At 54.2% G+C, this 25,826-nt stretch overlaps 12 protein-coding genes across 12 annotated transcripts; 4 read left to right on the top strand and 8 right to left on the bottom strand.

The window, feature by feature from the left end:
* Positions 1-201: 201 nt before the first annotated feature.
* BDY24DRAFT_193627 (uncharacterized protein) lies at positions 202-1,209 on the bottom strand. The gene has a single exon (XM_076636411.1). The coding sequence runs from the start codon at positions 957-959 to the stop codon at positions 354-356; it is 606 nt and encodes a 201-aa protein (XP_076493105.1). The 5' UTR covers positions 960-1,209; the 3' UTR covers positions 202-353.
* BDY24DRAFT_436709 (armadillo-type protein) lies at positions 1,184-4,965 on the top strand. Its single transcript, XM_076644235.1, has 15 exons — positions 1,184-1,485; positions 1,556-1,691; positions 1,812-1,885; positions 1,963-2,084; positions 2,172-2,331; positions 2,414-2,580; positions 2,654-2,724; positions 2,826-3,088; positions 3,181-3,493; positions 3,566-3,763; positions 3,844-3,974; positions 4,047-4,127; positions 4,204-4,545; positions 4,626-4,705; positions 4,786-4,965. Coding segments are annotated over exons 1-15 (2,313 nt in total). The 5' UTR covers positions 1,184-1,311; the 3' UTR covers positions 4,787-4,965.
* A 166-nt stretch (positions 4,966-5,131) lies between these two features.
* BDY24DRAFT_444492 (uncharacterized protein) lies at positions 5,132-8,790 on the bottom strand. Its single transcript, XM_076644853.1, has 18 exons — positions 8,685-8,790; positions 8,447-8,607; positions 7,995-8,353; positions 7,810-7,927; positions 7,395-7,721; positions 7,160-7,320; positions 6,954-7,091; positions 6,774-6,879; positions 6,671-6,695; positions 6,563-6,609; positions 6,430-6,489; positions 6,207-6,356; positions 5,930-6,064; positions 5,812-5,857; positions 5,594-5,733; positions 5,479-5,520; positions 5,388-5,413; positions 5,132-5,308 (listed from the first exon to the last, which is right to left on the bottom strand). The coding sequence occupies exons 2-18, from the start codon at positions 8,514-8,516 to the stop codon at positions 5,162-5,164; spliced, it is 2,097 nt and encodes a 698-aa protein (XP_076493107.1). The 5' UTR covers positions 8,517-8,607; positions 8,685-8,790; the 3' UTR covers positions 5,132-5,161.
* A 19-nt stretch (positions 8,791-8,809) lies between these two features.
* On the top strand, positions 8,810-10,516 carry BDY24DRAFT_444493 (WD40 repeat domain-containing protein; the record flags this gene model as incomplete). Its single annotated transcript, XM_076644854.1, has 7 exons — positions 8,810-9,051; positions 9,121-9,346; positions 9,449-9,572; positions 9,637-9,825; positions 9,894-9,976; positions 10,048-10,169; positions 10,240-10,516. The coding sequence occupies exons 1-7, from the start codon at positions 8,834-8,836 to the stop codon at positions 10,514-10,516; spliced, it is 1,239 nt and encodes a 412-aa protein (XP_076493108.1). The 5' UTR covers positions 8,810-8,833.
* On the bottom strand, positions 10,474-13,984 carry BDY24DRAFT_444494 (uncharacterized protein). The gene is made up of 17 exons (XM_076644855.1): positions 13,960-13,984; positions 13,688-13,870; positions 13,444-13,584; positions 13,271-13,342; positions 13,059-13,202; positions 12,969-12,994; positions 12,762-12,901; positions 12,306-12,683; positions 12,162-12,240; positions 11,966-12,095; positions 11,857-11,895; positions 11,725-11,780; positions 11,540-11,654; positions 11,433-11,484; positions 11,215-11,374; positions 11,068-11,147; positions 10,474-10,989 (listed from the first exon to the last, which is right to left on the bottom strand). Exons 2-17 carry the CDS (start codon positions 13,722-13,724, stop codon positions 10,653-10,655), a joined length of 1,986 nt encoding a protein of 661 aa, XP_076493109.1. The 5' UTR covers positions 13,725-13,870; positions 13,960-13,984; the 3' UTR covers positions 10,474-10,652.
* Positions 13,985-13,998: 14 nt separating this feature from the next.
* NOP53 (Nop53p) lies at positions 13,999-16,073 on the bottom strand. The gene is made up of 6 exons (XM_076642113.1): positions 15,909-16,073; positions 15,742-15,806; positions 14,830-15,590; positions 14,489-14,743; positions 14,340-14,416; positions 13,999-14,265 (listed from the first exon to the last, which is right to left on the bottom strand). Exons 1-6 carry the CDS (start codon positions 16,040-16,042, stop codon positions 14,202-14,204), a joined length of 1,356 nt encoding a protein of 451 aa, XP_076493110.1. The 5' UTR covers positions 16,043-16,073; the 3' UTR covers positions 13,999-14,201.
* Positions 16,074-18,552, bottom strand: BDY24DRAFT_401590 (RED-like protein N-terminal region-domain-containing protein). Its single transcript, XM_076642114.1, has 6 exons — positions 18,453-18,552; positions 18,241-18,380; positions 17,986-18,141; positions 17,802-17,893; positions 16,437-17,696; positions 16,074-16,356 (listed from the first exon to the last, which is right to left on the bottom strand). Exons 1-6 carry the CDS (start codon positions 18,459-18,461, stop codon positions 16,307-16,309), a joined length of 1,707 nt encoding a protein of 568 aa, XP_076493111.1. The 5' UTR covers positions 18,462-18,552; the 3' UTR covers positions 16,074-16,306.
* Positions 18,553-18,615: 63 nt separating this feature from the next.
* Positions 18,616-20,245, bottom strand: BDY24DRAFT_444497 (mitochondrial distribution and morphology protein 12; the record flags this gene model as incomplete). Its single annotated transcript, XM_076644856.1, has 2 exons — positions 18,616-18,777; positions 18,854-20,245. One exon carries the CDS (start codon positions 20,243-20,245, stop codon positions 18,887-18,889), a length of 1,359 nt encoding a protein of 452 aa, XP_076493112.1. The 3' UTR covers positions 18,616-18,777; positions 18,854-18,886.
* A 471-nt stretch (positions 20,246-20,716) lies between these two features.
* On the bottom strand, positions 20,717-21,079 carry BDY24DRAFT_418463 (uncharacterized protein; the record flags this gene model as incomplete). Its single annotated transcript, XM_076643853.1, has 2 exons — positions 20,717-20,873; positions 21,039-21,079. 2 exons carry the CDS (start codon positions 21,077-21,079, stop codon positions 20,717-20,719), a joined length of 198 nt encoding a protein of 65 aa, XP_076493113.1.
* A 24-nt stretch (positions 21,080-21,103) lies between these two features.
* Positions 21,104-21,764, bottom strand: BDY24DRAFT_418464 (uncharacterized protein; the record flags this gene model as incomplete). The annotated part of the gene is made up of 3 exons (XM_076643854.1): positions 21,104-21,238; positions 21,337-21,493; positions 21,661-21,764. 3 exons carry the CDS (start codon positions 21,762-21,764, stop codon positions 21,104-21,106), a joined length of 396 nt encoding a protein of 131 aa, XP_076493114.1.
* On the top strand, positions 21,743-23,417 carry BDY24DRAFT_193827 (Hsp70 protein-domain-containing protein). Its single transcript, XM_076636412.1, has 5 exons — positions 21,743-22,168; positions 22,474-22,534; positions 22,619-22,631; positions 22,705-22,875; positions 23,041-23,417. Exons 1-5 carry the CDS (start codon positions 22,103-22,105, stop codon positions 23,306-23,308), a joined length of 579 nt encoding a protein of 192 aa, XP_076493115.1. The 5' UTR covers positions 21,743-22,102; the 3' UTR covers positions 23,309-23,417.
* An 89-nt stretch (positions 23,418-23,506) lies between these two features.
* BDY24DRAFT_401606 (heat shock protein 70 family) lies at positions 23,507-25,819 on the top strand. Its single transcript, XM_076642115.1, has 8 exons — positions 23,507-23,751; positions 23,837-23,987; positions 24,068-24,276; positions 24,365-24,606; positions 24,702-24,906; positions 24,984-25,062; positions 25,149-25,248; positions 25,326-25,819. The coding sequence occupies exons 1-8, from the start codon at positions 23,544-23,546 to the stop codon at positions 25,416-25,418; spliced, it is 1,287 nt and encodes a 428-aa protein (XP_076493116.1). The 5' UTR covers positions 23,507-23,543; the 3' UTR covers positions 25,419-25,819.
* The last annotated feature ends 7 nt before the right edge of the window (positions 25,820-25,826 follow it).

Genomic DNA, 25,826 nt, shown 5'->3' on the forward strand with positions numbered 1-25,826 from the left:
CTTCGGCTCCGTCCTTTCGAAGGCCATCTGCGACAAAGGAACGAATCCATTCTCGTCGGGTCCCGCCCTGGTGTCGACGTTAGAGTGGTTTCAATTTGGTGGTGAGGGAGGAAGGTAGGCGAGAGAGGATGGGTCGGGAGTGGGGTCTGCGTAAGAACGAGAGACGCGTCGAACGAAACGAAGACGAGTCAGTTTCGGACGAGCTCGGATCGGAAAAAGAGGGAAAGGATTCAAGCGTACCATAGCCCCCTCCTCATCATTAATCCACCAGTATCAACCTCCCAAAGTTGCCTCGACTCGTCCTGTCCCCTTCCTGCTCCTGCTGATCCCCCACCTCTCTCACATTCATCTCCTCAACGTTCTTCTTCAACAGATACCTCCCTCCTCCAGCTCCAGTTACAGCAGTCTTGCTCCTCGTCCTGACAAGAGGGTGATGGGTAACAGCGTGGGAAGAGTGGAGGGAGCTGGTGGCGGAGTAGGAAGGGTTCTTTTGAGACGAAGAAGCCGTTCGTTGAGGGAATATGTTGGATCGAGGAGGAGGAGGTGCGGATGATGACTGAGGAGCGTAGAGGTTTTTGTTTTAGTACGGATCTTCTTGGGCTTGGGCTTGGCCGTCGCAGTTGTTGTTGCTGGTGCTTCCGTAGCTTTGGAGGGAGCGAGGACGGATGGACGAGGGGGGGAGGAGGGAAGACTAGGAGCGAGCGGGTTTGGAGGGAGCTGCTGGAGGTTGTTGAGTCGCGGATCTGGGAGGGATGGCTGGAGGAGGGGATGGAGCGAGGATGGCTGCCACCTTGGGAGTAGGAGTTGGAGCTGGAGGAGAAGTTCTGGCCGACGAGCCAGCGACGGCGAAGTTGTTGAGCTTTGGAGGAGGGGGAGAGTAGAGTCCGAGGAGACTGAGGCCATCGTTGCCAGACGAGGAGAGAAGGATGAAGTTGGAGAATTGGAGAATGGAAGAACATATGAACGGGAAGAGAGCAACATGATTCTGAATCTCGTTGTGTCTAAAGAAGGGATGGGCGGTTGGGTGAGAAAGAAAGTGAAAAGGAGAGGTCAGTCCAAACACCAATAGCTCTAGCCCTTCGGAACAAAGGCCATCGGAAGTGGAGAGGGAGGACAGGGAGGATCTCTAAGCTTTTGAGAGTGTAGTTGACGATTTTCTATAAATGGATGCTGATTGTTGAGAGGGAAGGAAAGAGCAGGACCACCTTCCCTCCTTTGATTCGAGACGTTGAGCTCGCTTGATCCCTTCCTCTTCCTCCTCCTCCCTTCAACGCTCACTCTCGCCTCAAATCAACCTTTCTTGAACCTCGGATGAACCCCCCACTCATCTTTCCTTCTTACCTCTTATCGCACGCTCTATCCACAGCTCACTACTCGTTCCTCAAGCGGGTCGAGTCGGCGACGTCCTCCAACGAGCTCGACTCGATCTGCTCCGCCGAAGTCGACCGTCTGAGAACAAAGTTTGCTAAAGGGAAGCTCTCAGATGTAAGTCAACACCTCTAGACTTACGCCTCCACGTTCTCTGAGCTGAATCGTCTTTGTGCTTGGTCTGCAGGCTTCAGCGAAGGAAGCGCTCCTCTTGCTGATGAACGTGGAGATGGTCAGCTCGAGAACGCAAGATCTCTCGTTCGGACTCGTCCCAGCTTTGAACCTAGCTGAGGGAGGGAAGGATATCAGAGCCAGGCAGATGGGTGGGTGCTCAATTCCCAACTTCTCGAGGCGACGGCAGGACGTCAAGTCGGAGATGGTCGAAGTAGTCGTCCGGAGCTCACCTCTCTTCCTCCTCCCTCTTCCTTCTTTGCTCCCCCTAGGCTACCTATACCTGAACGAGAACCTCACCTCTAAGAACGAGATATCACTTCTGCTATTCAACACCATCCTCAAGGTGAGCTCTCATCCATTTCTCCTCCCAAACGAAGCTCAACCTGATCCTCCTCTCCTTTGTCCTCCTCCCTCGCCTAGGACCTTCAATCCGCTCACCTCCCCTCCATCGCCCTCGCTCTCAAATCCAACATCTCAACCCCTTCGCCCGACATTGCTCCAGCAGTAGAGCATCAACTCACTCATCTCGTATCGCACAAGTCGTTCGTCTCCTTCTCCTCTTGTCTTCCGCGTCCAAAGCAACTCCGTCCTGATCAACGACGCGTCCCCTCCCTCTTGGTCTGCACCAGTTCGAACATCCGTAGACTCGCTCTCGCCGCTCTGCTCGCTCTCTCGGATGTTTCGAGCTCCGAGATCTTAGCTGGCCTGAAGGAACGGAAGGTCTGGAAGCGTTTGGACGATCCAGACCCTGCTGTCATCATTCACGCTGTTCGAGCTCTGTCGAAGATGGTTCGTTCAACTCGTTGTCCTCTCTCGCTAGTGTATCGACCTCGCTGACTCGTATATACATCTCTCCTTCACGTTTTCACAGGAGTGTTCCGGTCTCGTCGCTACTTTCGCGGCATTCCCAGCTCTCCTCCTCGCCCTTCGCAAGATCATGGACCGTCCTTCGTCAGAGGCAGCAGTCCTACCTCTCAAGACGCTGCAGCTCCAACTCTTGAAGACTCTGGAACGGATGCTGGAGAGACTGGACTCGAGGTGAGTTCCTTCGTCGTTGTCTTCCGAGATATCCTCGAACTCTTGCTGACCTTGTTCTCCCTTCACGCTCAAGCCAACGACAAGAGCTCGCCGCTCTTCTACACCCTCTTCTCCAACGTACTTCCCTCGATCCTTCTCTCGATGGTGAGATCCTCGTCTCACTGTTTCCCCTTCCTCTCTCGTTCGTCCACTGACCTTCTTCGTTCGTTTTTTCTCCGACGCGTCCTTCCCACTCTCCCTCGCAGCCCTCACCCTCCCTCTCTACTCCCTCATCCCGAAACTCTCCTCCGAAACCATTGATTCCTCACTACCAACTCCTCTCCTTCCAATTCGACGCGCTCTTCTCTCCTCCCAACCGAACGGCCATCTGTGGGCTCTTCGCTGCCTCGCCGTCCTTCCGGCCTCAGTTTGGGCAGACGAAAAGGCTGAAGACGGTGGACTTGGAGAGGAAGCTATGGGAGTCTTGATGGGAGGTTTGGAGAGCAGAGATGGAGGTGTCCGAGTCGAGGTGAGTGGTGGTCGTCTTCGTTCCCGACGAGTTTCACAAGCTCACTCTTGCGGTCTTCCCTTCCATCGTCGTTACTTCGTACCTCCTTCCAGACTCTCAAGATTCTTCAGAAACTCTCGCCCGAACTCCCTCTCCTCCAACTCCGACGGATTATCGCCCTACTCCAATCGTCGGCGTCGTCGTCCAGCGTGAAGGAGAAACAATCGTTCATCTCTCGAGCTCTGGAGATTGTGGAGCTACTCTACTCCTCAGAGTCCAGCTCGGATGGCTCAGATGCCGGGACGAAGGTCTGGGAGATCCTGGAGGCTTCGCAGCCGAAGTCGAAGGTCGATGGCGTGGACGCGTCGAGGAACGAGGTTGTTCTGGAGGAGGTCGCTGGGAGGGTTTTGGGTTGGGTTGGAGAGAGTGAGCATGAACTTTTTTTTTCTCTTATAGCTAATACTCAATAATCGAAGGCTGACCGCTGATCCTTTCCAGGATTAACCGATTGGAAGACCGCCTTCGTCTCGAAGCTGCTCGAATCGAGCTCGTCTCTTGAGACTGGCGTTTCTCCTTCGCCAACGTCGATGATTGTAGTGGCAGCGGTGGCATGTGAGTATCCCCTCCCGATAGAGAAGATGCGTCCGGCGGAGGTCCGTCTCGCTTTGGGGCGTTTGTTGGAAAGATCGTCGTCGCGTGAGTTTTTGCTTTCGTCTGTTCATCGTTAAGCTGTCTTCGAGAGGAAAGCTGACTGCCTTTTCCCCCTGTTTCCATAGCGTCGATCCAAGAAGCTCTTCTCATCTCTCTCGTCGGCGTCTGCGCTCGTCTGGAGGATGGGCGACCGGACGCGTTGGTGGTCGAGGTCGTCGAGAGTTTGAGGAAGAAGTCAGGGAAGCATCTTCGACATGTAAGCCTTGTCTTGTAGCTCTGTATCTTTCTCAAGCTTTGATACTGACCTTCGTCTTGTTGCTTCGAACAGCGATGCGACGCCTTTCTTCTCGTCGCGTCTTCACCTCAGGCGTTCCTCCCCCTCGCTCCCCTTCTCGTCAGCGACTCCTCCGTTAGTTCCTCCTCCCCCCCATCCTTCCCAAGATCTCTTCTACCTTTGTTAACGCAGTTCTTGCTCTACCTCCCAGCTTCCCAACGTCCTTCAAACCTTCGAGTCCCACGCTGGAACTCTCCTCCCTCCTCCTCTCCCTCGCTCCTCCTCCGCAACCTCCGACCTCACCGCTTCGCCCTCCGCTCGAACCAAAGACCTCTCGGTCAGCACCTTGAGATTCGACGCATACCCTACTGCGTCTGCTGAGGAGACAAGGAAGAAGGAGAAGAAGGAACGGAAGGAGAGGAGGGAGAGGGAACGGGAGGAGCGAAGGAGGGCTGAGTCGGAACGAGCGAGAGCTGTCGGGAGCGAAGGAGCTGGAGTGACGGCTGGGGAGTTGGCTCTGCTGGGACTGGAAGAGGGTGAACTGGAAGGAGAGGTGAGTCGGTCAACGCTCACTCGACACGAGAGAGGAAGGTTGCGGCTGACCCGTTCTCTTCTTCCTCTTTCGTTCGGCAGGAGACTCCCACGTCGTCTCGACCGAATGACGCCTCTTTGGACGATCCGGACCCTTTCCAAGTTTCTCCGACAAGCAACTGGTACGTTCTCTCCTCCTTCATGGTCTCGCCGAGGCTTATTTTTGCTGACTCTGTCCCTATCGTGCTCTCTACTTTACCAGACCCCAAAACCGGATCTTATCTCGCTCGGAGGGGAGTCTCCTTTCCTTGAAATCTCCAACGAGGGAGCTGAGGAGATGAGAGTGACGAATGAACCGCGGGAAAGTAGAGGAAAGGGAGGCAGGTGGTTGAACGACACCGAAGGGGAAATTGACGAAACGATCTTAATGAATTTAGAAACGAACCTCTAGACCTTCTTTGAAGCCTTAGGCATTAAAGGAACTGGGGAGAAGTAGACATGGACTTGAAGTCACGCTCGAGAGACGCGACGCGTCAAACTCTCACTCGCCGAGCCGGAACCGTAAGAAAGCGAGGCTGAAGTCATAGAATGTTCATGAGTTCATCATTGGTCGTTTTCTGAGTACCCTATCCAGCCCCTCAGAGCTCTGGGCTCATCGCACTTCTCCCCAGGACCGAATCCTGAGCAGCGTCGATTCCACCTCCTCCCCTCCTCTTCAACAACGCTCCCGAGCTCGGTGACTTCTGGCTTGGGAGCTTGAATTCGGTTCCGTAGTCGAAGAGTAGCTGAAGTGAGGAAAGAAAAGAGAGAGGGGTCAGAAAGAGGGAACAGGCGATCGAACGAAACGAAAATGTCGAGACGAACCTCTTCCCCTCCTCGAATCGGTTTCTCTGCAAGACGAATGGAGGTCAGCGGTTTAGACGGAAAGGTGAGCATCCATTGATCTTGAGCTCACTGGCGTAGATTCCGATTCGATGTTCTCCGAGGATATGCAGGACTGCGAGGAAGAAGAGGGAGGAAAAGGTTATCGTCGAGTCGAGTTGTTCTTCAAAGAGCGAGACTGAACTGACCCTTAGCGTGGCAGTTTGCATCGTCTCGTTCATCAGGGTGGTTTATGAACCTAGCGACGTTCCCTTTGCTGAAGGCATCGATGGAGAGGGAGGCGTTGAGATCGAAGAGGTAGTTTCGGTGAATTTGTTCGTAGATCATCCTGTCGAGAATGAGAGACGAAGAAGGAAGGTTTGGATCAGCGAGGAGGAGGATAGGAAAAGCAGGGAAAGGATCAAACCCTCTAGTAGCTGCCTCTTCGTGGCTGATGAGCTCGCCGACGTATTCTGGAGACGCGTCGAAAGGAAATGAAGCCGATCAGAACTCGAACCGAAGGCACACAGCTGAAAGGGACGAACCGATGATGAAATCCTCAGCCTCAGCCAACTCCCTATCAGCAAGGAAGAGGCCGTTCCCATATCTTGTAGGCTTGACGACGACGTCCTTCTCGAGTCCTCGTTGTAGCGAGACGTTCCAACACGCTCCGTTCGTCGCTGGAAAGGGGAAGGAGCGCTCGGTCAGCGACGAAGTCCTCGTCTCGACGAGAAGAAGCTTGGCTCACAGCTAAGAGAGTAAAGAGGGACCATCACGAGTCAGCTGCGAGACGCAGACGTGGAAAGAAGAACAGGAGAACTCACTTCGACCCACAGGAGAGGCAGATGTTGGGATCGCACTCTCTCGCGTCTTTCACACACTCGCAAGTCCTTGTTCGACACGGTTTCCCCTTCTCAGCACAGTTGCAGCCACCAAGAGGAGTCTTAAGATGAACACCAAATCGTCGTTTGCCTGAGAGGGTCGAAGAGAGGTCAGTTCGAGCTCAGGAAACTTCGACGCGTCAAGAAACGAAACGAGGACGAACAGGTGATGTCGCAGCCGCAAGCCTTGTCGCAGTGAACCATGTTGGTGAGACAGACGCAAGCTGTAAAAAAAGAGAGAGAAGACATGGATCAGTCAAGAACGAGATCAGACCTCTCTCAGGGAAAGAGACGAACCCGTGTTGCCTTGTTCGCACGGACCTCGATGATTGCATGGTCGAGTTCTGAGAATGGAACGAAAAGGTCAGCTCTATTTAGGAAGGAGAAAGAAAAGAAGATGCTCACGATTTCATCTTCGAGGCGGTGAGAGCTGAAAGACGGCGGGTCAGCTCGAACCTTGCGTGAAGCGACGAAGGGGAGAGAGGGAGAGAGGGAGAGAGCGACTTACCGAAGGGACCAGGTCCGCTAGCCTTGTTATGAGTCTTGGCCTTGGGAAGAGCTGATGATGATCGAGCTGGAGTGAAGTCGATGACCGAGCACCGTCGATGGAAGATCTGAGTTGAAGTAGAACGGAAGACGGATCAGCCTCCTCTCGAAAAGCTCGAGAGGTCGAGACGACGACGCTCACCTCTCTACACGAGTAAAGCTGCTCGCCAGTATCCTCCGACATGAAGATGTCGACGAGTTGGCATGGCAAGATATCTGGAGCCGCAGTCAAGAGCGTCATCAAGAGATCCAGGTGCGCCGTCGGCCAGATCGTTTCGGTCTGGACGCGTCGAAGGAAAGAGTTCGTCAGCGAAAGAGTTCCTTGCTGGTGAACGCTTGTCGACTCACAGAGTTCGCCAACTCGTTGGCTAGAGACCTCTTGTTCTCCTTGACGAAGCAGAGAGGCGAGCAACTTTTCAGTTTGGTCGCATCGGCGAGGAGAGTAGCGGTTGGAGTTGGACGGCCTCTCGCTCTCGGTTCGACTCCCTCGTCGCGTTCCAGGACAGCCGCTGCAAGAAAGTCAAGAAAGAGAGAGTGAGATAACATGAGCTAGCGTCGAAGTGAAGCATACGAGGAGACTTACAGTGAAGCTCGCAATCGAACTCGTTACACCCAGCCATCGGGCACATCATCACCTCGGACGCTCGAAGAACTTCAGTCCACGTCTCCCCTTCCTTCCCAGCCTTGAGCCACTTCCCTGACGGTAGTGGGATAGTAGGATCACCGTATCTTCCGCCTTCGGTTGATGGGTTGGGATTCGGGAACGGGAGGAGATCGTAGAAGGAAGGGAAGAGAAGGATTTCGGGAACGTCTTGAGGGAGGAAGTTGAGGATAGTGGGGTTGTTGTCGAAGGAAAAGGACGGATAGATGTAGTGAACTCGGCGAAGGAACTCGTAGATAATAGTGTTCACTAATTTTCAAGAAGAAAAGATAGGAAACGTCAATCGAGGAAGAGAGGACGGAGGAGATCAGAAGCGTTTTGAACGAAAAAGACTCACGTCGAGGACGATCGAACGGCAACGAGTACTCCAAATCGTCGAATCGTTCCTCGTAGCTCTCCCTGTCGAACTTCAGCGTTCTGATTGGCTCTTCGAAGCATGGTAGATGGTGGAGAACCTTCGAGCGACGCGTCAACGTCACGAAAGGGATCGAACTGAAGGAAGGAAGGTCGAAAAAAACTCACAATCTTGTCATCTGCGGCAACACTCCGCCCGAGATCTCTCACGAAGGTGTAAGACGGTGAAGGATCCACTCTCCCTGCTTCCGTAGACGTCGAGACTCTCGTCGTCGTCGACCAGATTGAAGCTTCGCAGTCCCCCAGAACAGGAAGCTCATCCGTCTCCTTCATGGCTCTAGATTTTGAAGCCGATGCGCTCCCTCCTAAAGAGTCGATCTGCTTATGAGGAGAAGCGTCCGGGTCGTAGAAGGTGTTCCAGGCGTCGGCGGGATTGCAGAAGGGTCGAGCGGCCTTGCGAGTAGAGGAAGGGGTCGGCTGGGAGTCGAAGAAGTCGTTGTGGGTCTCTCGGTATAGAGCGACGAGAGCTGTAAAGGGTGAGAGGTGCGTCGGAGGGTCAGATTGACGGTGAAGGACATCACAAGGGAGAGATAGACGGGGGAAGGAGGGTCGACCCTCACCTTCTCGAGCCGGTTCGATGTCCTCTTCCTCTGATCCAGGCTCCTCGTAGTCAAGATCCATCGCGCTCATGTCGGATTCTAGACGAGGTTCAGAGTGGCATGTATCAGCATGAGGACGCTTTCGATGGTCGAGGGAAGCAAGCTCACGAAGTCTCACTGGGCTGAAGGAGGGAAGGCCGAGATTCAACGTCAGACCGACACAGTTATGTTTGAAGATTCCAGAGATGAAAGGACTAACCTCGTGAGGGCTTTTCAGGTTTGTAGGATAGAACTTGGGTCAAAAGGTGAATGCAGTTGAGGAAAGAAGGGGGAGGCGAGCTCAGAACGGTCGAGCTCAACTTTCCTTCCTTCCCCTCCTTCCCTCGCAACGATCACCACCATTCTCGGATGGCTCCTACTCCTACGCCTCACTTCATTCTTCGACATCACTTGGCTCAGATCAACGCTCTCACCTTCTCGCCCTCGAATCATCTTCTCTACTCTGGAGATGCAGACGGGATCGTAGCCGTCACGGACACCAAAAGTCGTCGAGCTCTCGCCGTTTGGAAAGCTCATGAGGATGGAGTTCTGGGCGTAGAGGAGTGGCCTGGAGTAGGGTTTTTGACGTGAGTAGAACCTCTCCTAGTCCTACCATCTTTCTCTCGAACGAAAAGAAGCTGACCTTGGGAGGACAGTCAAGGAAGAGACAACAAGCTGCACGTCTTCGCCTTCCCTTCAGCACTCCCGACTTTGGGACATGCTACCACCTCTTCAGCAGCTTCTACCTCGACCCCAAAGCTTCTATACAGCTTGGACGTCAACGCTCTTAATTACTGTCGCTTCTCGCTTCTTCCTCTGCCCTCTAAGGGAGGAGAAGAGGAAGCATGGCTCGCGATGCCTAACTTGACCGATTCTGAGACGGTTCGGCCCCTTCGCTCTCCCTGTGTCTATGAGCATATCGCTCACCTGACATCCTACGCATTGAATCTATACTGATATCTATCCATTCCTCGTCTTCCTTAGATCGACATCTTCCATCTTCCTTCCCAAACACGTCCACACGCCGCCGTCGGTTTCGTCGCCTCCCCTTCTTCTTCCTCAGCTTCTTCCTCCCTCGGTAGAGGGGCCCTTGATCCCAACAAGACTGGTGATCTCGACAGCCTACTCTTATCTCGTTTCAACCGGTGTCTGACGTCAAATCCATCTTGCAGGTCTCGTCATGTCGATTCATCTCCTCTCGCCAACTCGTCTCGTGGTTGGCTTCGAGTCTGGACATGTCGCTCTCTACGACTACGAAGGACCCCCAAACGGAACTACAGACTCGAGGATACCTCATCCTACTGGGAAGGAACGTGGTCGATGGTTGACGCGGTGGAAACTCAAGGTTCACAACGAAGCTGGTTCGTCTCTCCAGTTCGCCTCTTGCGCTCTTCTCCCTTCGTTGATTGACCTTCCCTTCTCGCTTCAGTGATGGGACTAGCAGTGTCCCCCAAACACGACTTTGCTCTTTCAGTGTCAGCAGACCACCAGGTCGTCAAGTACGATCTTAGCGTTCGTCTTCCCGCTCTCGCCCGCCCTCACGAGTCGAGTTTCGCTGAGACGCGTCTCCTTTTGTCTCGCAGTATTTCTCGACGTTTTCGGCACCACCCACTCCAGAAGTCTTCAAGATCAAGCAGCTCGGGAACGCTTGCATCTCGATCAACTACTCAGGACGCGTTTGTGCGGTCGGAGGATGGGATGGGAGGTTCGTCTTCTTCTCCTCTTTCTCTTTTGCCTCTCGACTTCGAGCTGACTTCTTGTTTTCTCTTTTTCAGCGTCCGTCTCTTCTCTACCAAATCTTTCAAACCTCTCGGAACCCTCCCTTACCACCGAGATACCTGCCACGTTCTTGCTTTCGCCAACTCTCCCGCTCCTCCCACTTCGTCGTCGTCGCCAACCGAGAGGGAGGAGGAGGAGGAGAGCGACGACGACGAAGAAGACGAAGCTGGTCTTGTGAGAGGAAGGGATCGATGGTTAGCTACTGGTGGAACGGACGCTAGGGTTGCGGTCTGGGAGTTGATTGATTTCGAGAGCAAGTCGAAGGGATCGTGATGAGCTTTCGGCCTTGATCTTGCGCTCACTCGAGCTGCTCGCTTTCCGTTGGCGTCAACGAGGAAAGGCATGGATCTTGGAGGCGAGGAAAGAGAAGCAACAGGGAAAGAGAACGGGAAGAAGGAAACAAGAACGACTACTCGAGAATGATTTCTTTCGCGCCAACGTAGACGACTCGAGCGTGCTCGTCCTCCTTTCCGGGGACGATTCGGTAGACGTGAGTCCTCTTGAGCTTTCCTCCGTCCCTCTTTCTCCACGAGAGAAGAAGGGGAAGCTCGATGACCGTTTTGACTCCCTCGGTCAAGCTTCGTTCGCCGACGGAGGGGAGGTAGAATCGATCTGCGACGTCCTTCGCAACGGCGAGCTCAGTACTGGCACTGAACTCGAGCTCCATGTCTCCGCAGGGATGAAGAGAAGCTGGATCGGAGACTGAGACGGATGCTGAGACGTGTCGTCGAAGATTGAGGAGGCATCTGGAAGGAAGGACGAGAGGTTGAGAGTCAGAGGCTGAAGCGAGTTCGACGCGTCGGAGAGAGAGTGCGAGAACTGACCGACTGACGACGACTTGTTGAGCGAGTGAGTTGTAAGGGAGGAAGGGAAGGATCGCAGTGATTTGCTGAGTTATCCTGTTCTGCTTGAGAGAAGAGACGAGAAAGGGAATCAGTCAGGTCTCGATTCGATGAGACGGTCGAACGAACCTTGAGGGCTCCCCTGAGAAGACTCTTGATTCCCTGTACGAGTTCTTCTTCGATAGAAGTACCGATTGATCCTCTTGAGAGAGCTGCTCGATGTTGTCCTTCCTCGAAGAATCCAAGGACGTAGTTGTTGGCGATGGGAGTCAGGACGAGCCAGATGATCCTACAAAACCGAAAGAAGATCAGAGTCGAAAATAGGGAAACGTAGAGGAACTTCGCACTTTTTGCAATCGATCTCGAGCCTTGAGCTTCCGGAGACCATCTTGTAGAGACCTGAAAACAAAGCGAGTGAGTGAAGGGAGGAACGAAGACATAAATCGAGACTCACCTCGTTCCCAAGCCGAAGCAAATCGATCCAACTCTCCGTCCTTTCCGGTTCCACGGAGAGCAACGACGGCGATCTTTCCTTCGTGAGATGCGAGGAAGTCCGTCAAGAAGATGCCCTGCGAGATATAGAGAGGGTCAGCGCGGATTTGACTCTCGTTGTGAGAGTCGAGATCAGCAGGGACTCACGATGTGCTCCTCGCCCATGTCGAACTGATTCATCGGAAGGTTGCAGCTCTTGGCGACTGAATTGGAAGCCGTACGTTATGGGAGTTATCAGAAGAGAAGACCGACGAAGGAGGAGAGGGGAACGGCACTCACTCGCGTCGACGAACTCGAACTGTCCGTGTCCCTCAGGTCCTGAGCTCGTGAAAGGGAGAAAGATCAGCTCCGTCGATATTTTCTGAGATAGCTTTGGGATCTGAATCACCTGCGAGGAAGAAGACGAGGGGCTTGACGGGCTCTGACGAGATCAAACGAACCACGACGGCGTCAAGAAATCGTCGGACTGCCATCTCCTGTCCGAGGAGTCGCTGCTCGTACGGGAGTCGAGCCAGACCCTGTATGTAACGAAGAAAAAGTTATCAGAGACGGATATCGAGCAGATTGAGATCAAGACGACTCACCTCCAAGCCTACGAGCCCGAGGACCTGCGAGTCTCGAGGTCGAGCCGGTTCCATCTTCGACGCGATTTCGAGGGCGTGTCTGCGAACAAAGACAGAAGACTCAGCACGAGATGGAGCATTGAAGAGAAGGAACGAAGATCTCACCTGGTATCGAGCAAGAGACTCTGCGAAAGAAGAGCATCCCAAGTTCGAGAGCAAGTTCGGTACCAAAGGGGAAGATTTCTGGCCGAAATCGAGCTCGATCCACTGGGTGAGAGCGGAGGCGAGAAGAGTCCTTGAGGGATGACTGAGACTTTGGCTCCGTGAGAGAGGATCAGCTTGACCATCTCGGTTTTCTCGGAGTAGTGTTGATGGACGAGGGCAAAGGCGAGAAGAGGGATGCTGGGACCGCCGACGACGTCTGGAGAAGTGGACGACGACGAGAGGAGATGTTCGACGAGGTCCTTGTTGTTCGCTGCGACGGCGAAGAAGATGAGAGGGAAGCCTTCGTGTCCGTCCTCGAGAGCCGTCTTGTAGATATCCCTGCGGAAGGCCAATGAAATGGATGGTCGAGAGGTCAGTCGAGGAAGAAGAAGCGAGATTCGACGAAGACCTCCTCACGGTTTGAGAGAAGCGAAGTTCTGGACTGCCTCAACCGAAGCCTTCTCCGTAAGGACGTAGGCGACGAGACCGACGACCTCGGAGGCTGAGTTGAAAGGGAGAGATCCTTCAACCTCAGGGACGACTGGGTTCTTCGAGAACTGTCAAGCGAAAGAAAAGGAGTTAGCTTCACCAGCGCGTTGCCTCTTCTTCTTCGTCGGGACTCACGGTTCGGATGGCGACGAGATGTTCGTCTGAAGAAAGAATCAGCATCTTTCGATAGAAGGTTCGAGAGAAGGAAAAGAGCACGAAGCTGACCAGGTTTGTGCTCGTCGACGACAGAGACGACCGATTCCGTCCCAGCTCCGTCTTCGTCGTCCGAAGTGGCGACAGCGACTTGATGTTGAGGTTCAGTCTCCGAGGTCGGCGTCTCGGGTTGTTCTGCTCGCGAGCGGGCGAGACCTGGTCGAGGGTAACAGACACATGGATCAGCTCAGAGATGAAAAGGAAGGTGAAACGAGAAGACGCGCCTCGAACGTCCTCTTGATGGCAGAAACTGCATCGTGCGATCCAGCAGTTGGATCCCCATCGGCAAGATTTAGCTGAATTCAAGGAAAGGTAAAAGAAGAGGGACAAAAAAGCTGTAAGTATAGAGATTGACTGGCGAGGGACAGACGAAGGGAGGGAGAGAGGATGAGCTCACTTTGCGGGTTCCTCATTCCTTCGTCGAGCTGAGACTGTCGAAGTTGATGGTAGGCTGGGATGTCCGAGATGTGCAGATCCCTACAGTCGTCACCTACAAAGCATCGTCCTCTGATGTAGGCTTCGCAGACGTAGAGAGTCGCTGAAGAGAAGAAGGGAGATCGAAGGGATGAGGGAAGGTCAGCTCCGCGAGCTAATGAGCGTCTCGAAGAAGTGAGGAAGGAAAGAGAGGACGGGGTACGTACGCTTGGGAACTTGAGGAGATCTGTTGCTGCTAGACATGTCGACGTTTTCTCTATATGGACGTCGATGTAGTTGGGAGGTAAGAAGGGAGAAGGGAGAAGGGAGAGAAGGTCGAAGCTCCGTTTCATCCCCCCCCTCCCTGAGCCTCGGGAGAAGTAAGAGCCAAAAGGAGTCTTCCTTTTCCTCTGAGAGAGAAGAAAGTCGAGAAAACCGTCCGAAGTCAGCAAGATCGCTTCCTCGAGAGGAGGACAGGAAAAACCGCGTCTGAACTCACCAAATCGACTCTCTTTCCAGCTTCGCCAAAGCGAAGGGGTTTCAACGAAGGAGATGCATAGATCATATATGAGAAGTGTAGAAGATGAATGCGTGAACGAGAAAGAGCCCAAGCAAAAAGGAAAAGAGCAACGAGCGAAACCCAGAAGGAGGGGGAGGAGTGGGAAGGAAAGAAGAGAAATAACGACGCGTCCTCCAAGGAGGGCAACCTAGAATACAAGAACAAGCAGAGACGTAGAAACTCTACTCGAATCGCTTCCAAGCGTGCTTCTCGTATTCCTTGAAAGCGAGCGCACGTCGCTTGGGCCTGTGGAAACGAAAGGAGAGGAACGAAAGGTCAGGGACGGAGAGGGACGCGAGAGGGAGAGGAAGCGGACGAACTGGACGGGCTTTCGAGGCTCGATGAGAGCTCGGTGCTGAAGCGAGGTGAATCGGTCCTTGAACAGGTTTCCTTCGGGCTGTAAGATTGAATCGAGGACCAAGTCAGTCGAGCTCGAAGAGACAAAAAAGGAAATCGAGAGCGAACGAACCTTGAGTCCTCTGAAACTGTCGCTCAACTCCTCTCCCAGCTGCACATCGACCTCTCCACCAGCCCCAACGACGTTCTTTCCAACCTTGACTCCAGCGAGACCAGCTCGAAGCTTCTTGTCCCTGGCCTCAGCTCGGGCGGCGATGACTTGCGAGCGGAGGGTCGATGACTTGTCGATGCTTTTGCGAATGGAAGGGAGGGAGCGGAAGGTTTGGGTAAGGTGTTTGGATTGGACGAGGAGATCACGTTTGGCGGCCTGGAAGGAAGAGAAACGAAAGAAGGGGAGAGGAAAGTCAGCTTGGGTGAAGGGAGAGGGAGAGAGAAAGGCGGAACGAGACTCACGTCGGCAGCCACCTTGTCAGCCTTCCTCCTCTGCTGCTTCGTCTTCCTCTCAGGCCTCTTCTTGTCCTTCCAACTCGAATCCTCCTCCTCTCCAGCCTGCGACCCCTCAGCCTCTTCCTCGTCGTCCCCATCCTTGGGCAGATCCACCTGCATCCCAAACACAAACTCCTCACTCGGTCCATCCGCCTCTCGAATGTCCTTCCTAGCCTGCAGCATCCTGTCCTTGATAGCCCTGTTGTTCGCCTCCTCCTCCAACCTCGCAACCTCCGTCTCGTGAGCCTTCCTGAGGAGCTCCTGGTGAGCAGCCTGGGTAGGGTTGTAGCTCTGTCCTGTCGGAGGAAGAGGAACGGCGGGGACGTCGGGTCGAGATTGGAGCTGACCCTTCTGGAGGGATTTGGGAGTCTTGATCTTCTTCTGATGAGCGAACTCTCGAGGTCCATCCCATTCTCCGACGGGAGCGTCGAACTTGAGCAAACCACCGGCCTCGACCCAAGCGTCGTATTCCTGACCTCCCTGGATTCCGTTGAAGAGAGCTGAGCCCTCTCCCCAGTGGGTTGGGTCTCGATCGACGACGGCTCCGAAAGGTCCCTTGACGTCTCGACGAGTGATACGACGAAGACGGTCCTTCTGGTCCTGAGTGAGGTGCTTTTTGGCGGAGGGGAGAGCGGAGGAAGGTCGAGCGAAGACGGCAGGGTGGGCGGACCGTTCAGCGAGGATTTGCTGGGATTTGAGGAGCTTCTTAGGACGAGGAGGAGGTTTGACTGAGATGAGAAAAGTACGAGAGCAAAGGAGAGATGGTCAGAATGAGGCTCGAAAAGGTTTGGAGGTGGTGGTCGAAGTTGGACGAGTTGAATCGCCAAAGGAAGGTGGGAGGGAGGGGAGGAGGGGAGGAAGGGAGGAGGGAAAGCTCACTGTCGGCGTCTCCAGTGGTATCAACCATGAACAAATCCTCGTTCTTCTTGGACGCAGCAGTAGATCTGTTCCCAGCACACCATTCAACATGAGCTCGAGTCAGCTTGATGCTTCGAAAGGCGAGAAGGAGCGAAACCAAAGGAAAGAAGGAGAAAGTGCGAGCTCACCCTGTAACCCTCTCCTCGGCCCTCTTCTCCTCCAAACCAGCTGTGATATCCGAGATATCGATGGCCTTCCTCCACGAAGACTTGGTCTTCCTCGACGACTTTCCTGACTTCTTGGGAGCTCCGACAGACGACATTCGAAGGGAAGAGGGGGAAGGGAAGGGGGGAGGGAGTTGGTGTTGAGGTCCACCCCGATTCTCGCAAATTGTGAGGTTCGAGACGGCAAGACTGCGTATTCTAAAGTCGCTCGTTTGAGTGAGAAAGTTTGCTTTCAGATCTCTCTGGGAGAGACTTGGAGGTCGAAAGCATGAGATGGTAAAGAAGAGCGAGAAAAATGGGCGAAGCTCGAAAAGCTACGAGAGGCGAGAACAAACGAAGGGACTCGTCGCGACTCTTTTCCTTCACTTCTTTCCAGCCTTCTTCTTCTCGTACTTCTCGTACTCCCGAAGATCTGAAACAGAGAAAGGAGTAAAACTCTGATCAGTACACGATTCTTCAACTCCGACGCGAATTTCGACGAGGAAAACTCACCTCTCTGCGCCCTCTCCTCATCCTCATCCTCCTTCGACTTCCCTCCCTTCCCAGCCTTCCCCTTCCCCTTCCAGTCCTTCTTCCCTCCACCACCCTCCTTCTCCTTGTTGTTCTCCTCGTTCCAATCGATCTCGATCTTCTCATCATCACTCCCAGCATCGTCCGCCTGAGCAGGAAGACCCATCTTCATCCTCCAAGCCGCCTTCTTCGCTTTCTTGACCGCCAGGGCCGAATTCGCGGAGTCCATTCGAAGGAGGTCTGCTACGGAGGGTACCGACGATCCAGAAAGGGGTACGAGTCGACCCATGGTGGAGGAAGTAGGAGGAGAGGGTGAACGGGAGCGGGAGGTTGAGCGAGAGTGAGAGCGAGCACGTCCGGAGGAGGACGGTTGAGCGGGGGCGGGAAGAGGGATGAGGGATTTGGGTGGGGAAGGCGATGGCGAGAGGGATCCGGTGGTAGAGAACCAGTTGGTTCGTTTGATGGTGGTGGTGGCAGAGGAGGAGGGATCGCTTGGGTAGGTGGTGGTGGTGGGTTCGGAGGGACGCGTCGAGGAGGAGGAGGGTTTAGATTCGTCGTTGTCGTCCGAGTCTGAATCTCCTGGAGCTTCGTACTCTCCTACACCTCCAAAGATATCGTCGTCGTCGTCGTCGTACACGATGAGAGGTTTGGCCATAACCTTGGCTTTGGGAACGGGTGTTGAGGTTGGGACGGGGAGCGGAGGAGCGGCGATGGTGCTGGAGGAGGAGGGAACCGCTGACGACGAGGAGGAGGTCTGAGTTGATGGATCCGAAGATACTGCTGAAGGCGGTGGTGCTGGTAATCCTCCTCCTACCAGGGCGGACGACGACGACGAAGGCAAAGCAGGGGGACCCATCGACCCACTCGCTCCTACCAATCCTCCCTCCTCCACCACGACCTTCTTCTTCTTCTTCTTCATCTTCTTCTCCCCTGCAGTCCCATCCTTCCCTCCCTTCGACGACGACTTGGACTCCTTGAACCCGATAGGCTTGAACTTGGAGTTGCTCAGCCCAGCGGGTTTCGACTCAACCTCCTCCTCCTTCGCTCCTCCAGCCCTAGCCTTCTTCTTCCCCTGCACAGCAGCCAATATCTCCTCCCTGGACCTCTTCTTGCTCTCGAGAGGAGCCGGATCCACAACGATAGAGGAGGAACCGTGTTGGAAGGCAGCTTCGAGCTCGTCGTCGAAGTCTTCGGCGGATTCGAGATCGGCTTTGTTCTTGGCCAGGAGAGCGTAGTCGAGTCCTGAGGTACGCGGCGGTGTGAAGAGGAGGTAGTAGAGTCAGTTGAGCTTGTCCAGTAATATCTCGTCTCTAAGGGAAAGGGGTGGGAAGGAGAAAGAGAGCTCACCTTTGACGAGAATCGAATGCTCAGCATCACCACCGAGATACTTCCTCTTCTCCTCCAGGTCGGCAGCATCCTCAGCTTCCTCAGCGAGACGTCTTTGTACGAGCCAAACCCAGGAAATCAAGTCAGCAATAATCTTGACTCCAACGACGAACCAAAGGAGGGAGAAAGGGGAGGAAGGGCTGACCTCTCAAACTCGTCCTTCAACGCCAAAGCCTCACTAAACTCATCCTCCATCCCAGCTCTCCTCTGAGCAGCTCGATCGGTGTACTTCCCTTCCAGCTTCTTAATTTTCTTGGTCTTGAAGCTATCCTTCGAAGTAGACGCCTCGGTGGGCTTCTTGCTGCTCGAAAACGAAACCGAAGGGAAGGAAGGGAAAGGTGAGCTCGCTCGCTCGTTCGATGGATTTGATCCTTCGCTAGCTCGGTGCGAGGGAACTTACAGCAAAGGGTTGGATTTAGGAGGAGGAGCATAGCCACGTCGAGGGGTAGCACCACCTAGGACACCTGCTGCTGCTGAGGAGGGAGCCGAGGAGGACGAGGCGGCGAAGCGAGGTGCTTTGACGAACGCTCGGAAGGAGTCCTGGTGTAGGCGGAGGGGAGCGAGTTAGTACGTGTTCAGGTTCGAAAGGAGAAAGAAGAGACAAGTGCTGACCTGATCCATGGTTGGTGAGGTGGGAGGAGAAGAAGGGGAAAAGGTGGGCCGAGGACGATGATGGGAGGTGGGGGGAGGGAGCCTGTCGAGCTCGAGCAACTCCCTTCCCCTTCTTTCCTTTTTTCGAGAGAAATTCATTTGACTTCGAAACGTGGACCAAAATGTGACAACAAACACGTAGAGATGGAGATTACAAGACTAGAAATCTAAGTCAGCCCCTACGTCCCTCCTTCGCGTCTTCTCGACCGGACGACCCACTCCCACGCGGTTCAGGACGATCACCTCCTCGCCAGAAAGAGTTCGAGCGGGGACCTATAAGCAAGGACTAAAAAAGGCAGAAGCAGGCCAAATCAGTTCTCTTGGAGATCAAAGTAAAACGGGAGGAACGAAACGCGACTCACCTCATCCCCTCCTCGTCTCCTCTTCCCTCCCCCTCACACCACCAACGTCTGGAAATTCGGGAACACCAACTCATCCACCACCGTCTTCCTCAGCAGATCCAACACGAACCTCTCCACCTTCTGCACGTTCCTCAACACATGCTCTCCCTCCTGTCCGATGCCGCTCTCAATCTCCATCCTCGGAATGATCCTCTGTCCGATCGGCAGCGGCTTCCCATCCGGTCCTACTCCTGCTGCTCCCACTCCTGGCGAATTCGGATTGGACGGAACGGGAGGACCGTAGGGATCGAGCTCGTCGAGGATGGAGATGTGAACGCGATTCCCCTTTGGACGACGCGGTTTCGACGGGGGTTGGTTTGCAGAGGAAGGGTGGTTGGTGAAGGAGGAGGAAGGGGAGTTGGTTGCTGTTGGTGGTGGAGGTGGTTGGTGAGGGTGGGAAGTGGAGGTAGAGGAGGTTGAGGACGATTCGAAGGCGACGACGAGGTGGAAGTCTAGTTCGAGACGCGTGATGGTCAGGGTGAGAGGGAGGGACATGAAGGAAGGGGAAGGATGGTTGATGAAGAGGGTTGTAGAGAGTGAGAGGCGAATGTTCGATGGGTGGTGAACGTGAAGGTGGAGTTGGAGAGAGGGAGGTCCAGAGGAGGAGTCTTCGTCTGGAGGTTTGGAGGACGAAGAGCGACGAGGTTTGGGACGTTGACCCGACGGGCGTCGACTGCTGTCTCCTCCTCCTCCTCCTCCTCCTCCTCCTCCTCTCTCGTCCGCTGGATGAGGGTGATGAGATCCTGACGATGGTGTTCGAGAGGGTCCTCCGTGACCTGGTGGGAGGGAGGAGTAGGAAGGGTTTCGAGAGAGGTGGTAGGGTGTTGGAACGGGAGAGTGCAAGGTCGAACCGAGACCCACTCGAGAGGTGAAAGGAGATCCGTTGTGAAAGGGAGAGCCAAAATCGAATCCTGGACGACCTTGGAAGGGAGGAAGAGGTCCCATCGTGTAAGAGGGAGGCGGAGATGAGAGTCCTCTAGTGCTCGAAGGTGGTTCTTGACCTCGACGATGAGAAGAGAAAGCTCCTCCTTCTTCGTCCTCTCGAGACCATCCACCTCCTCCTTCCCTCATGCTCCCACCGTCGTTCCACGATTCTCCACCACCTTCCCCAGCATGCTCCTCCTCTTCCTCATCCTCCTCGTCCTCTTCTGCTTCCAAGAAGTCCTTGTAAACGTCTCGGAGACCTACGACTTCGACGTCGGGTGCTTCAGTGCCAAAGTCGAAGGAGTTGAGGCAGATTGGGCCCAGAAAGGATGGACGAGGTGCTGTAGCGAGGTTGTTGTTGAAGGCTTCGAGGAGAGAGGCGGTAAGGGTGGGATCCGAGAGGAGAGAGTAGTCGATCACGACCGACATTCCGGAGACGAGGAGGACGAGGAAGGAGTTGGGAGGGAAGGAAGGGGAAGCTCATTTCGAGGCTTTGAGCTCGACGACTTCAAAGAGCTCCCTTTCCCCAAGGATATATTTCGACCAGGTTTTGGCGACGATTGCGCCTCTTATACGATCAAATCTGCAAGGTCGAAGTTTTCCAAAAACGCAAAGAGCTCTCAGTTCATCTCCCTACAGCCGACGTTCGTCTTTCCCTCCCTCGTCCTCTTCGTCGCACCCTCTGATATCTATTCGGCCTTCGGTACAACCACCTGGTGTGATCTCATCGCTCCTTAACTTTCTGAACCGGGAATGAGAAAGCAGGAAACCAAAACATCATCACATCATCAACGATCAAAACCAAAACCACAACGACGCGACTCTTCTCCTCCCCCTCAACGAACAACAATCCGACCTCGAGCCCAACATACTCATCTTTCCAGACGCGTCTCTCCTCTTCTACTCGCAAAATCTCAAGCAGTTCACCTTCTGCATCACCGTGTCTCCTTTGGGAAGGACCTGAGCGTGCGACGAGACGAGGATTTCGTAGATCTCCTTGGTGTCGGCGTCGTATCTGACTCCCTGGAGAGCGAGGTCTTCGAGGTTATGGCCGTAGCTAAGAGTATGTTGAAGGACCGAGCGAGAAGGGAAGAAGACGAGGGGGAAGAGAGAAGAGAAAGAAGAGAAAGGTCAGTCACGTCCACGTCGTCGTTCGTTCGTCCGCTCCTTCCTCTCCCCTCTACCTATCAAGAGACGAGACAGGAAGAAGCCGTAGACTCACATCCCATACTTCCTATCCGTCGCTCCTCGATTGTACATCATCTCAGGAGAAACAAGAGGAGCCGATCACGTCTCCTCCTCTTCCTTGTACAGAGCTCGATAGACGTCGACGATCGCGAGGTAGAGTTCGCTTCGAGCGAAGCCCTTGGAAGGGTTGGAAGGAACGAGAGTCTTTCGAGCGAGATTGAGGAGAGAGTACATCTGCAGTTCAGCGAAAGAAGAAAGAATAGAGAGGGAAGAGAAGGTCAGCGGCGCACGAGAAGGAAGCGAGGGAAAACGAAGGACAAAGACAGACTTACGACGAGCAGCTGGATCGACGTGAGAGGACCTGGAATGCAGACTTGATCTGGGTAGGCTATGCAGGCTGAGGCTCGTTCGGAGGAGTAGAAGCCTGTTTTGTTGGAGGTCATGGTGAGGCCTCGTCCGAAGACGATGAGCTTCGAGTGTGCTCGTTTCCTGCTCGAATGAGGATATTCCGGTTCACAAAAAGAAGGAACCGAGAGAGAAGAGAAAAGTGTCAGTCATAGATTCCTTGCTCGAGGAGCTGAACGGAGAAAGAAGAGGGAGTGAGGGAGAGAGAGAGTGGAAGAGGACGAGATCAGTCGAGGGAAGACGGTACTGACTGCAAGACGACAGCCTTCCTCTCCTTGACGTGTTGAGCCATCACGAACAGAGCAAGAGCGGATCGAGCATCTGGAGTTCCCTTCAGATTGAAGAGCATGCACATCGTGGCGATCTCTACGGGGACTTCTTTCCGGTAAGGAGTAAGGTCTTTCCAGCTTCGGAGCAGGCGATGGCGACGTCCTTTTGAGCGTTCTGAGGATCCTTTTCGCCAGGGAATGTGATGCTCGAAGTGACCGTCATAGGGAAGAGAAGGGTCAAGACAAGAGTTGGGGTTGAGATAGTGATGGTTGGGGGATGGATAGAAAGACGGAGAAAGGGATGGAATGAGTACTGAGTCTCCGCTTTTTTGGCCTCTCTGGCCCTTTTCCTACTTCCCTCCCAACCACCACCCACTCCCCACCCTACCTTTCTCTTTCTCTTTCTCTTCTTCTCTTCTCTACGATGTACACCGCTCTCTCTCGATCTGTTCGATCTTCCCGGTTCCCTTCGATGTCCTCCACCGTCGCTGTTCGTCCCCTCCTCTCCTTCTTTTTTTCCCTTCTTGATCCCCTTCCTTCCCTTTCAGCTTCCACACTCCCTACAAGCCGAACACTGACGTCTCCTCTTTTGCTTTTTCTTCCTTTCACTTCGCCACTACCTCGACCACCTTCCTATCCTCTTCGATCCTCTACTACCCCCTCGCTGCTTTCTCTACACCTCTGGACACTTTCCTTCCTCGGAATCTCGGTCGTCCGACCTTCCCCTTCCTCCCTTTCTTTCAACCCAACCTTCCACGACATGTCTCTTCTCCTCCTCTTCCTCAACTCTTCCAGCGGTCATCTCTTCGAGCTATGTCGAGCAAGGTCAACGGACCCGTCATCGGTATCGATCTTGGTGAGCTACATCTCTTCTAGATCCATCTCCTTCCTTCGAGAGAGCTTCCGGCTGACTCTCCCTCTTCTTCTCTCTTTCTTTTAGGAACCACCAACTCGTTCGTCCTGAGCTTGCAACACATCTTTCTCCTACATCTACTTACTCTCTCCTCTCTCTCTTCTTCGGTACAGGTGTGTTTCCGTCATGGAGGGAAAGGTTCCCCGTGTGATTGAGAATGCTGAGGGAGGAAGGACCACTCCTTCCGTCGTTGCCTTCTCCAAGGACGGAGAGCGACTCGTTGGACAGCCCGCTAAGCGACAAGCCGTCGTCAACTCGGCCAACACCCTTTACGCTACCAAGCGGTGAGTCTCTTCTTCTCGTATATCTCTCTGTTCGGGTGGTGGGATCGGAATCGAGGAAGGGTGGAGGTTTCGAAGTTTTCGGTTCATGGGCCTGCTTTCCATCGCTCGTTCGTTCTCTATACATCGATGCTGACAAGCTTTCTCTTCGCTCTCTACCCTCTTCAGACTCATCGGAAGGAAGTTCAAGGACGCCGAGGTGCAGGGTGACATCAACAACGTTCCTTTCAAGATCGTTCCCGCTCCCAACGGAGACGCTTGGGTCCAGGCTCAGGGCAAGGACTACTCTCCTTCCCAGATCGGAGGATTCGTCGTTCAGAAGATGAAGGAGACTGCTGCTGCCTACCTCGGAAAGCCCGTTGGACACGCCGGTTCGTACTTGCTCTTTTTTTTTCCCTCGATCTCGACCTCGTCCCTCGCTCGATTTCCTAGCTGACCTCGGTCTTCTTCCTTCCCTTCCTCCTCCTTCAGTCATCACCGTTCCCGCTTACTTCAACGACTCTCAGCGACAGGCCACCAAGGACGCCGGAGCTATCGCCGGTCTTGAGGTTCTTCGAGTCATCAACGAGCCTACCGCCGCTGCCCTCGCCTACGGTCTCGAGCGATCTGAGTCTGCCGTCGTCGCCGTCTACGATCTTGGAGGAGGAACCTTCGATGTCTCGATCCTCGAGATGCAGAAGGGAGTCTTTGAGGTCAAGTCGACCAACGGAAACACTCATCTCGGAGGAGAGGACTTCGACATCGTTCTCGTCAACTTCATCGCCGACGAGTTCAAGAAGGAGTCTGGTCTCGACATCTCCAAGGACCGAATGGCCATCCAGCGAATCCGAGAGGCTGCTGAGAAGGCCAAGATCGAGCTTTCGTCTACCTCGCAGACTGGTACGTTCACATCTCGTTCTCGAAGTCGAAGGAGAAGTCGAGCTCGAAGTTGACGAACTCGCCCTCCTTCGTTCTCTTTTCGCAGAGATCAACCTTCCCTACATCACCGCCGACGCTTCGGGACCCAAGCACATCAACATCAAGCTCTCCCGATCCAAGCTCGAGTCCCTCGTTGGATCTTTGATCACCAAGACCATCGACCCTTGCAAGAAGGCTCTTTCCGACGCTGGAGTCAAGTGAGTCGAACCTCTTCTTCCTCCCTTTCTTCCCTTCGAGCTCTCGTCCTGACGAAGTCCCTTCGTTTTCTTTCTCTCAGGGCTGCCGACATCAACGAGGTCATCCTCGTCGGAGGTATGTCTCGAATGCCCAAGGTCGTCGAGACCGTCAAGGGAGTCTTCGGACGAGAGCCCTCGAAGGGAGTCAACCCCGATGAGGCCGTCGCCATTGGAGCTTCCATCCAGGCTGGAGTCCTCGCCGGATCCGTCACCGATATCCTTCTCCTCGATGTTACTCCTCTCTCCCTCGGTACGTCTTTTTGCATCCAGCTCTCGAGCTTAGTATCGTCTCCGCTCGAGCTGACCTTCGTCGCGTTTCCGTCCCTCTCCTCTTTCAGGTATCGAGACCCTCGGAGGAGTCATGTCCGCCCTCATCCCCCGAAACACCACCATCCCCACCAAGAAGTCCCAGACTTTCTCCACCGCCGCCGACGGTCAGACCGCTATCGAGGTCAAGGTCTACCAGGGAGAGCGATCCATGGTTCGAGACTGCAAGCTCCTCGGAAACTTCCAGCTCTCTGGTATCCCTCCTGCGCACAAGGGTATTCCCCAGATCGAGATCACCTTCGACATCGATGCTGTGAGTTTTCTTTTCGATCCGTTCTCGAGGTTTCCGAGAGCTTCGAGCTGACTCGAACGCTTCCTTCCTCCTCCTCTTCTTCTCCCCTATCCCAGGATGGTATCGTCAACGTCTCCGCTAAGGACAAGGCCACCAACAAGGATCAGTCCATGACCATCGCTTCCTCCTCCGGACTCTCCGACTCCCAGATCGAGAAGATGGTCAAGGACGCTGAGGCTTTCGCTGAGTCCGACAAGGCTAAGCGTGAGCTCATCGAGATGGCCGTCGGATCCGATTCTACTTGCACCGACACCCAGAAGTGTGCGTATCTCCTCTTCGTCTGCCTTCCTTTGATTGTTCGACGCGCCGTTGACTCTCCTTCGTCTTTGATTCTACAGCTTTGGACGAGTTCAAGGCTCAGCTCGACACCAAGGAGGTCGAGTCTGTTCAGGCTTTGATCGAGGAGCTTAGGGAGATGTGAGTTGCTTATTTCGTCCTTCTTTGAAGTCCTACCTCGAGCATCGTACTGATCTTCTCGCCTTTCGTTCTTTCTTCTTTCTCAGCGCCGCCAAGGGACAGGCTGGAGAGGAGGGAATCACCGCCGACGACATCAGGACCAAGAAGGACGCTCTCCTCGAGGCTTCCCTCAACCTCTTCTCGAAGGTTCGTCTCTCTCTCTTCTCGCCTCTCTCCCTCGAAGACTCGCAGCTGACTCTTCTTCCTTCCCTCCCCTCTACCAGGTTCACGAGGCCAAGCGAAACCAGGGATCCGAGTCTTCCGAGCCCGCTGCTGAGGAGTCCACTCCTGAGGGAGAGGACAAGGAGAAGAAGTAGATTTGAGGTTTCCTCAGGGTCTCTTTCTATCTAGTTTCGTCTCTCTTGTGTATCTCTCTCGTTGTTCACCCCTCACCCACCCACCTCGCTCAAAATCGGTTTCGGAATCAGCACATAATCTAGTCGGCTCCTTTCTTCCCTCTTTTTAGATGCTTCCCTTTCCCTTCCCTTCCCTCCCTACCGCCCCATCTCTGTTTCTCTTCTTCACGCCCCCTCGCATGTCTCCACTCTGCTGTTGTTTACTTCTCTTCCTCTACTCTTTCTTTCGCTCTACTGCTTTGCTTTTCAATCGAACTCGAGAATCCTCTTCTCGTCTTCGAATACCCTCCCCCCCCTCACCCCATCTCTCTCTTACTTAAACTTGAAACTCAACAATTGCGATCGATGCTCGTACGCTTCTATATCGCG

The sequence above is a fragment of the Mrakia frigida genome (assembly GCF_051309035.1).
Source record: "Mrakia frigida strain ATCC 22029 unplaced genomic scaffold BDY24scaffold_38, whole genome shotgun sequence".
In the NCBI taxonomy this organism is placed as follows: Eukaryota; Fungi; Basidiomycota; class Tremellomycetes; order Cystofilobasidiales; family Mrakiaceae; genus Mrakia; species Mrakia frigida.

What these genes read in the sequence shown, in the direction of transcription:
- BDY24DRAFT_401590 (XM_076642114.1), bottom strand. An exon ending in TTGAAGGACGAGTTTGAGAG is followed by an intron (nt 17,894 to 17,985) that starts GTCAGCCCTTCC and finishes GCTCGTACAAAG; the next exon opens with ACGTCTCGCTGAGGAAGCTG. An exon ending in GCATTCGATTCTCGTCAAAG is followed by an intron (nt 17,697 to 17,801) that starts GTGAGCTCTCTT and finishes CGCGTACCTCAG; the next exon opens with GACTCGACTACGCTCTCCTG.
- BDY24DRAFT_401606 (XM_076642115.1), top strand. Translation starts at nt 23,544, where the DNA reads ATGCAGAAGGGAGTCTTTGAGGTCAAGTCGACCAACGGAAACACTCAT. An exon ending in TGTTACTCCTCTCTCCCTCG is followed by an intron (nt 24,277 to 24,364) that starts GTACGTCTTTTT and finishes CTCCTCTTTCAG; the next exon opens with GTATCGAGACCCTCGGAGGA. An exon ending in CCCTCAACCTCTTCTCGAAG is followed by an intron (nt 25,249 to 25,325) that starts GTTCGTCTCTCT and finishes CCCCTCTACCAG; the next exon opens with GTTCACGAGGCCAAGCGAAA.
- BDY24DRAFT_444492 (XM_076644853.1), bottom strand. Translation starts at nt 8,516, where the DNA reads ATGAGCGCGATGGATCTTGACTACGAGGAGCCTGGATCAGAGGAAGAG. An exon ending in TAGCGGACCTGGTCCCTTCG is followed by an intron (nt 6,696 to 6,773) that starts GTAAGTCGCTCT and finishes GCCGTCTTTCAG; the next exon opens with CTCTCACCGCCTCGAAGATG. An exon ending in TCGAATCGGAATCTACGCCA is followed by an intron (nt 5,414 to 5,478) that starts GTGAGCTCAAGA and finishes TTCGTCTTGCAG; the next exon opens with AGAAACCGATTCGAGGAGGG.
- NOP53 (XM_076642113.1), bottom strand. Translation starts at nt 16,042, where the DNA reads ATGTCGTCTGTCGGAGCTCCCAAGAAGTCAGGAAAGTCGTCGAGGAAG. An exon ending in TACCACTGGAGACGCCGACA is followed by an intron (nt 15,591 to 15,741) that starts GTGAGCTTTCCC and finishes TTCTCATCTCAG; the next exon opens with TCAAACCTCCTCCTCGTCCT. An exon ending in CTGACAAGGTGGCTGCCGAC is followed by an intron (nt 14,744 to 14,829) that starts GTGAGTCTCGTT and finishes TCTTCCTTCCAG; the next exon opens with GCCGCCAAACGTGATCTCCT.
- BDY24DRAFT_444494 (XM_076644855.1), bottom strand. Translation starts at nt 13,724, where the DNA reads ATGTCTAGCAGCAACAGATCTCCTCAAGTTCCCAAGC. An exon ending in CCATCAAGAGGACGTTCGAG is followed by an intron (nt 13,203 to 13,270) that starts GCGCGTCTTCTC and finishes ACCCTCGACCAG; the next exon opens with GTCTCGCCCGCTCGCGAGCA. An exon ending in CGTCGACGAGCACAAACCTG is followed by an intron (nt 12,995 to 13,058) that starts GTCAGCTTCGTG and finishes TTCTTTCTTCAG; the next exon opens with ACGAACATCTCGTCGCCATC.
- BDY24DRAFT_436709 (XM_076644235.1), top strand. Translation starts at nt 1,312, where the DNA reads ATGAACCCCCCACTCATCTTTCCTTCTTACCTCTTATCGCACGCTCTA. An exon ending in CTGGAGAGACTGGACTCGAG is followed by an intron (nt 2,581 to 2,653) that starts GTGAGTTCCTTC and finishes TTCACGCTCAAG; the next exon opens with CCAACGACAAGAGCTCGCCG. An exon ending in AGGGTGAACTGGAAGGAGAG is followed by an intron (nt 4,546 to 4,625) that starts GTGAGTCGGTCA and finishes TTCGTTCGGCAG; the next exon opens with GAGACTCCCACGTCGTCTCG.
- BDY24DRAFT_193827 (XM_076636412.1), top strand. Translation starts at nt 22,103, where the DNA reads ATGTACACCGCTCTCTCTCGATCTGTTCGATCTTCCCGGTTCCCTTCG. An exon ending in CGATGTCCTCCACCGTCGCT is followed by an intron (nt 22,169 to 22,473) that starts GTTCGTCCCCTC and finishes CAACTCTTCCAG; the next exon opens with CGGTCATCTCTTCGAGCTAT. An exon ending in ACCCTTTACGCTACCAAGCG is followed by an intron (nt 22,876 to 23,040) that starts GTGAGTCTCTTC and finishes TACCCTCTTCAG; the next exon opens with ACTCATCGGAAGGAAGTTCA.
- BDY24DRAFT_193627 (XM_076636411.1), bottom strand. Translation starts at nt 959, where the DNA reads ATGTTCTTCCATTCTCCAATTCTCCAACTTCATCCTTCTCTCCTCGTC.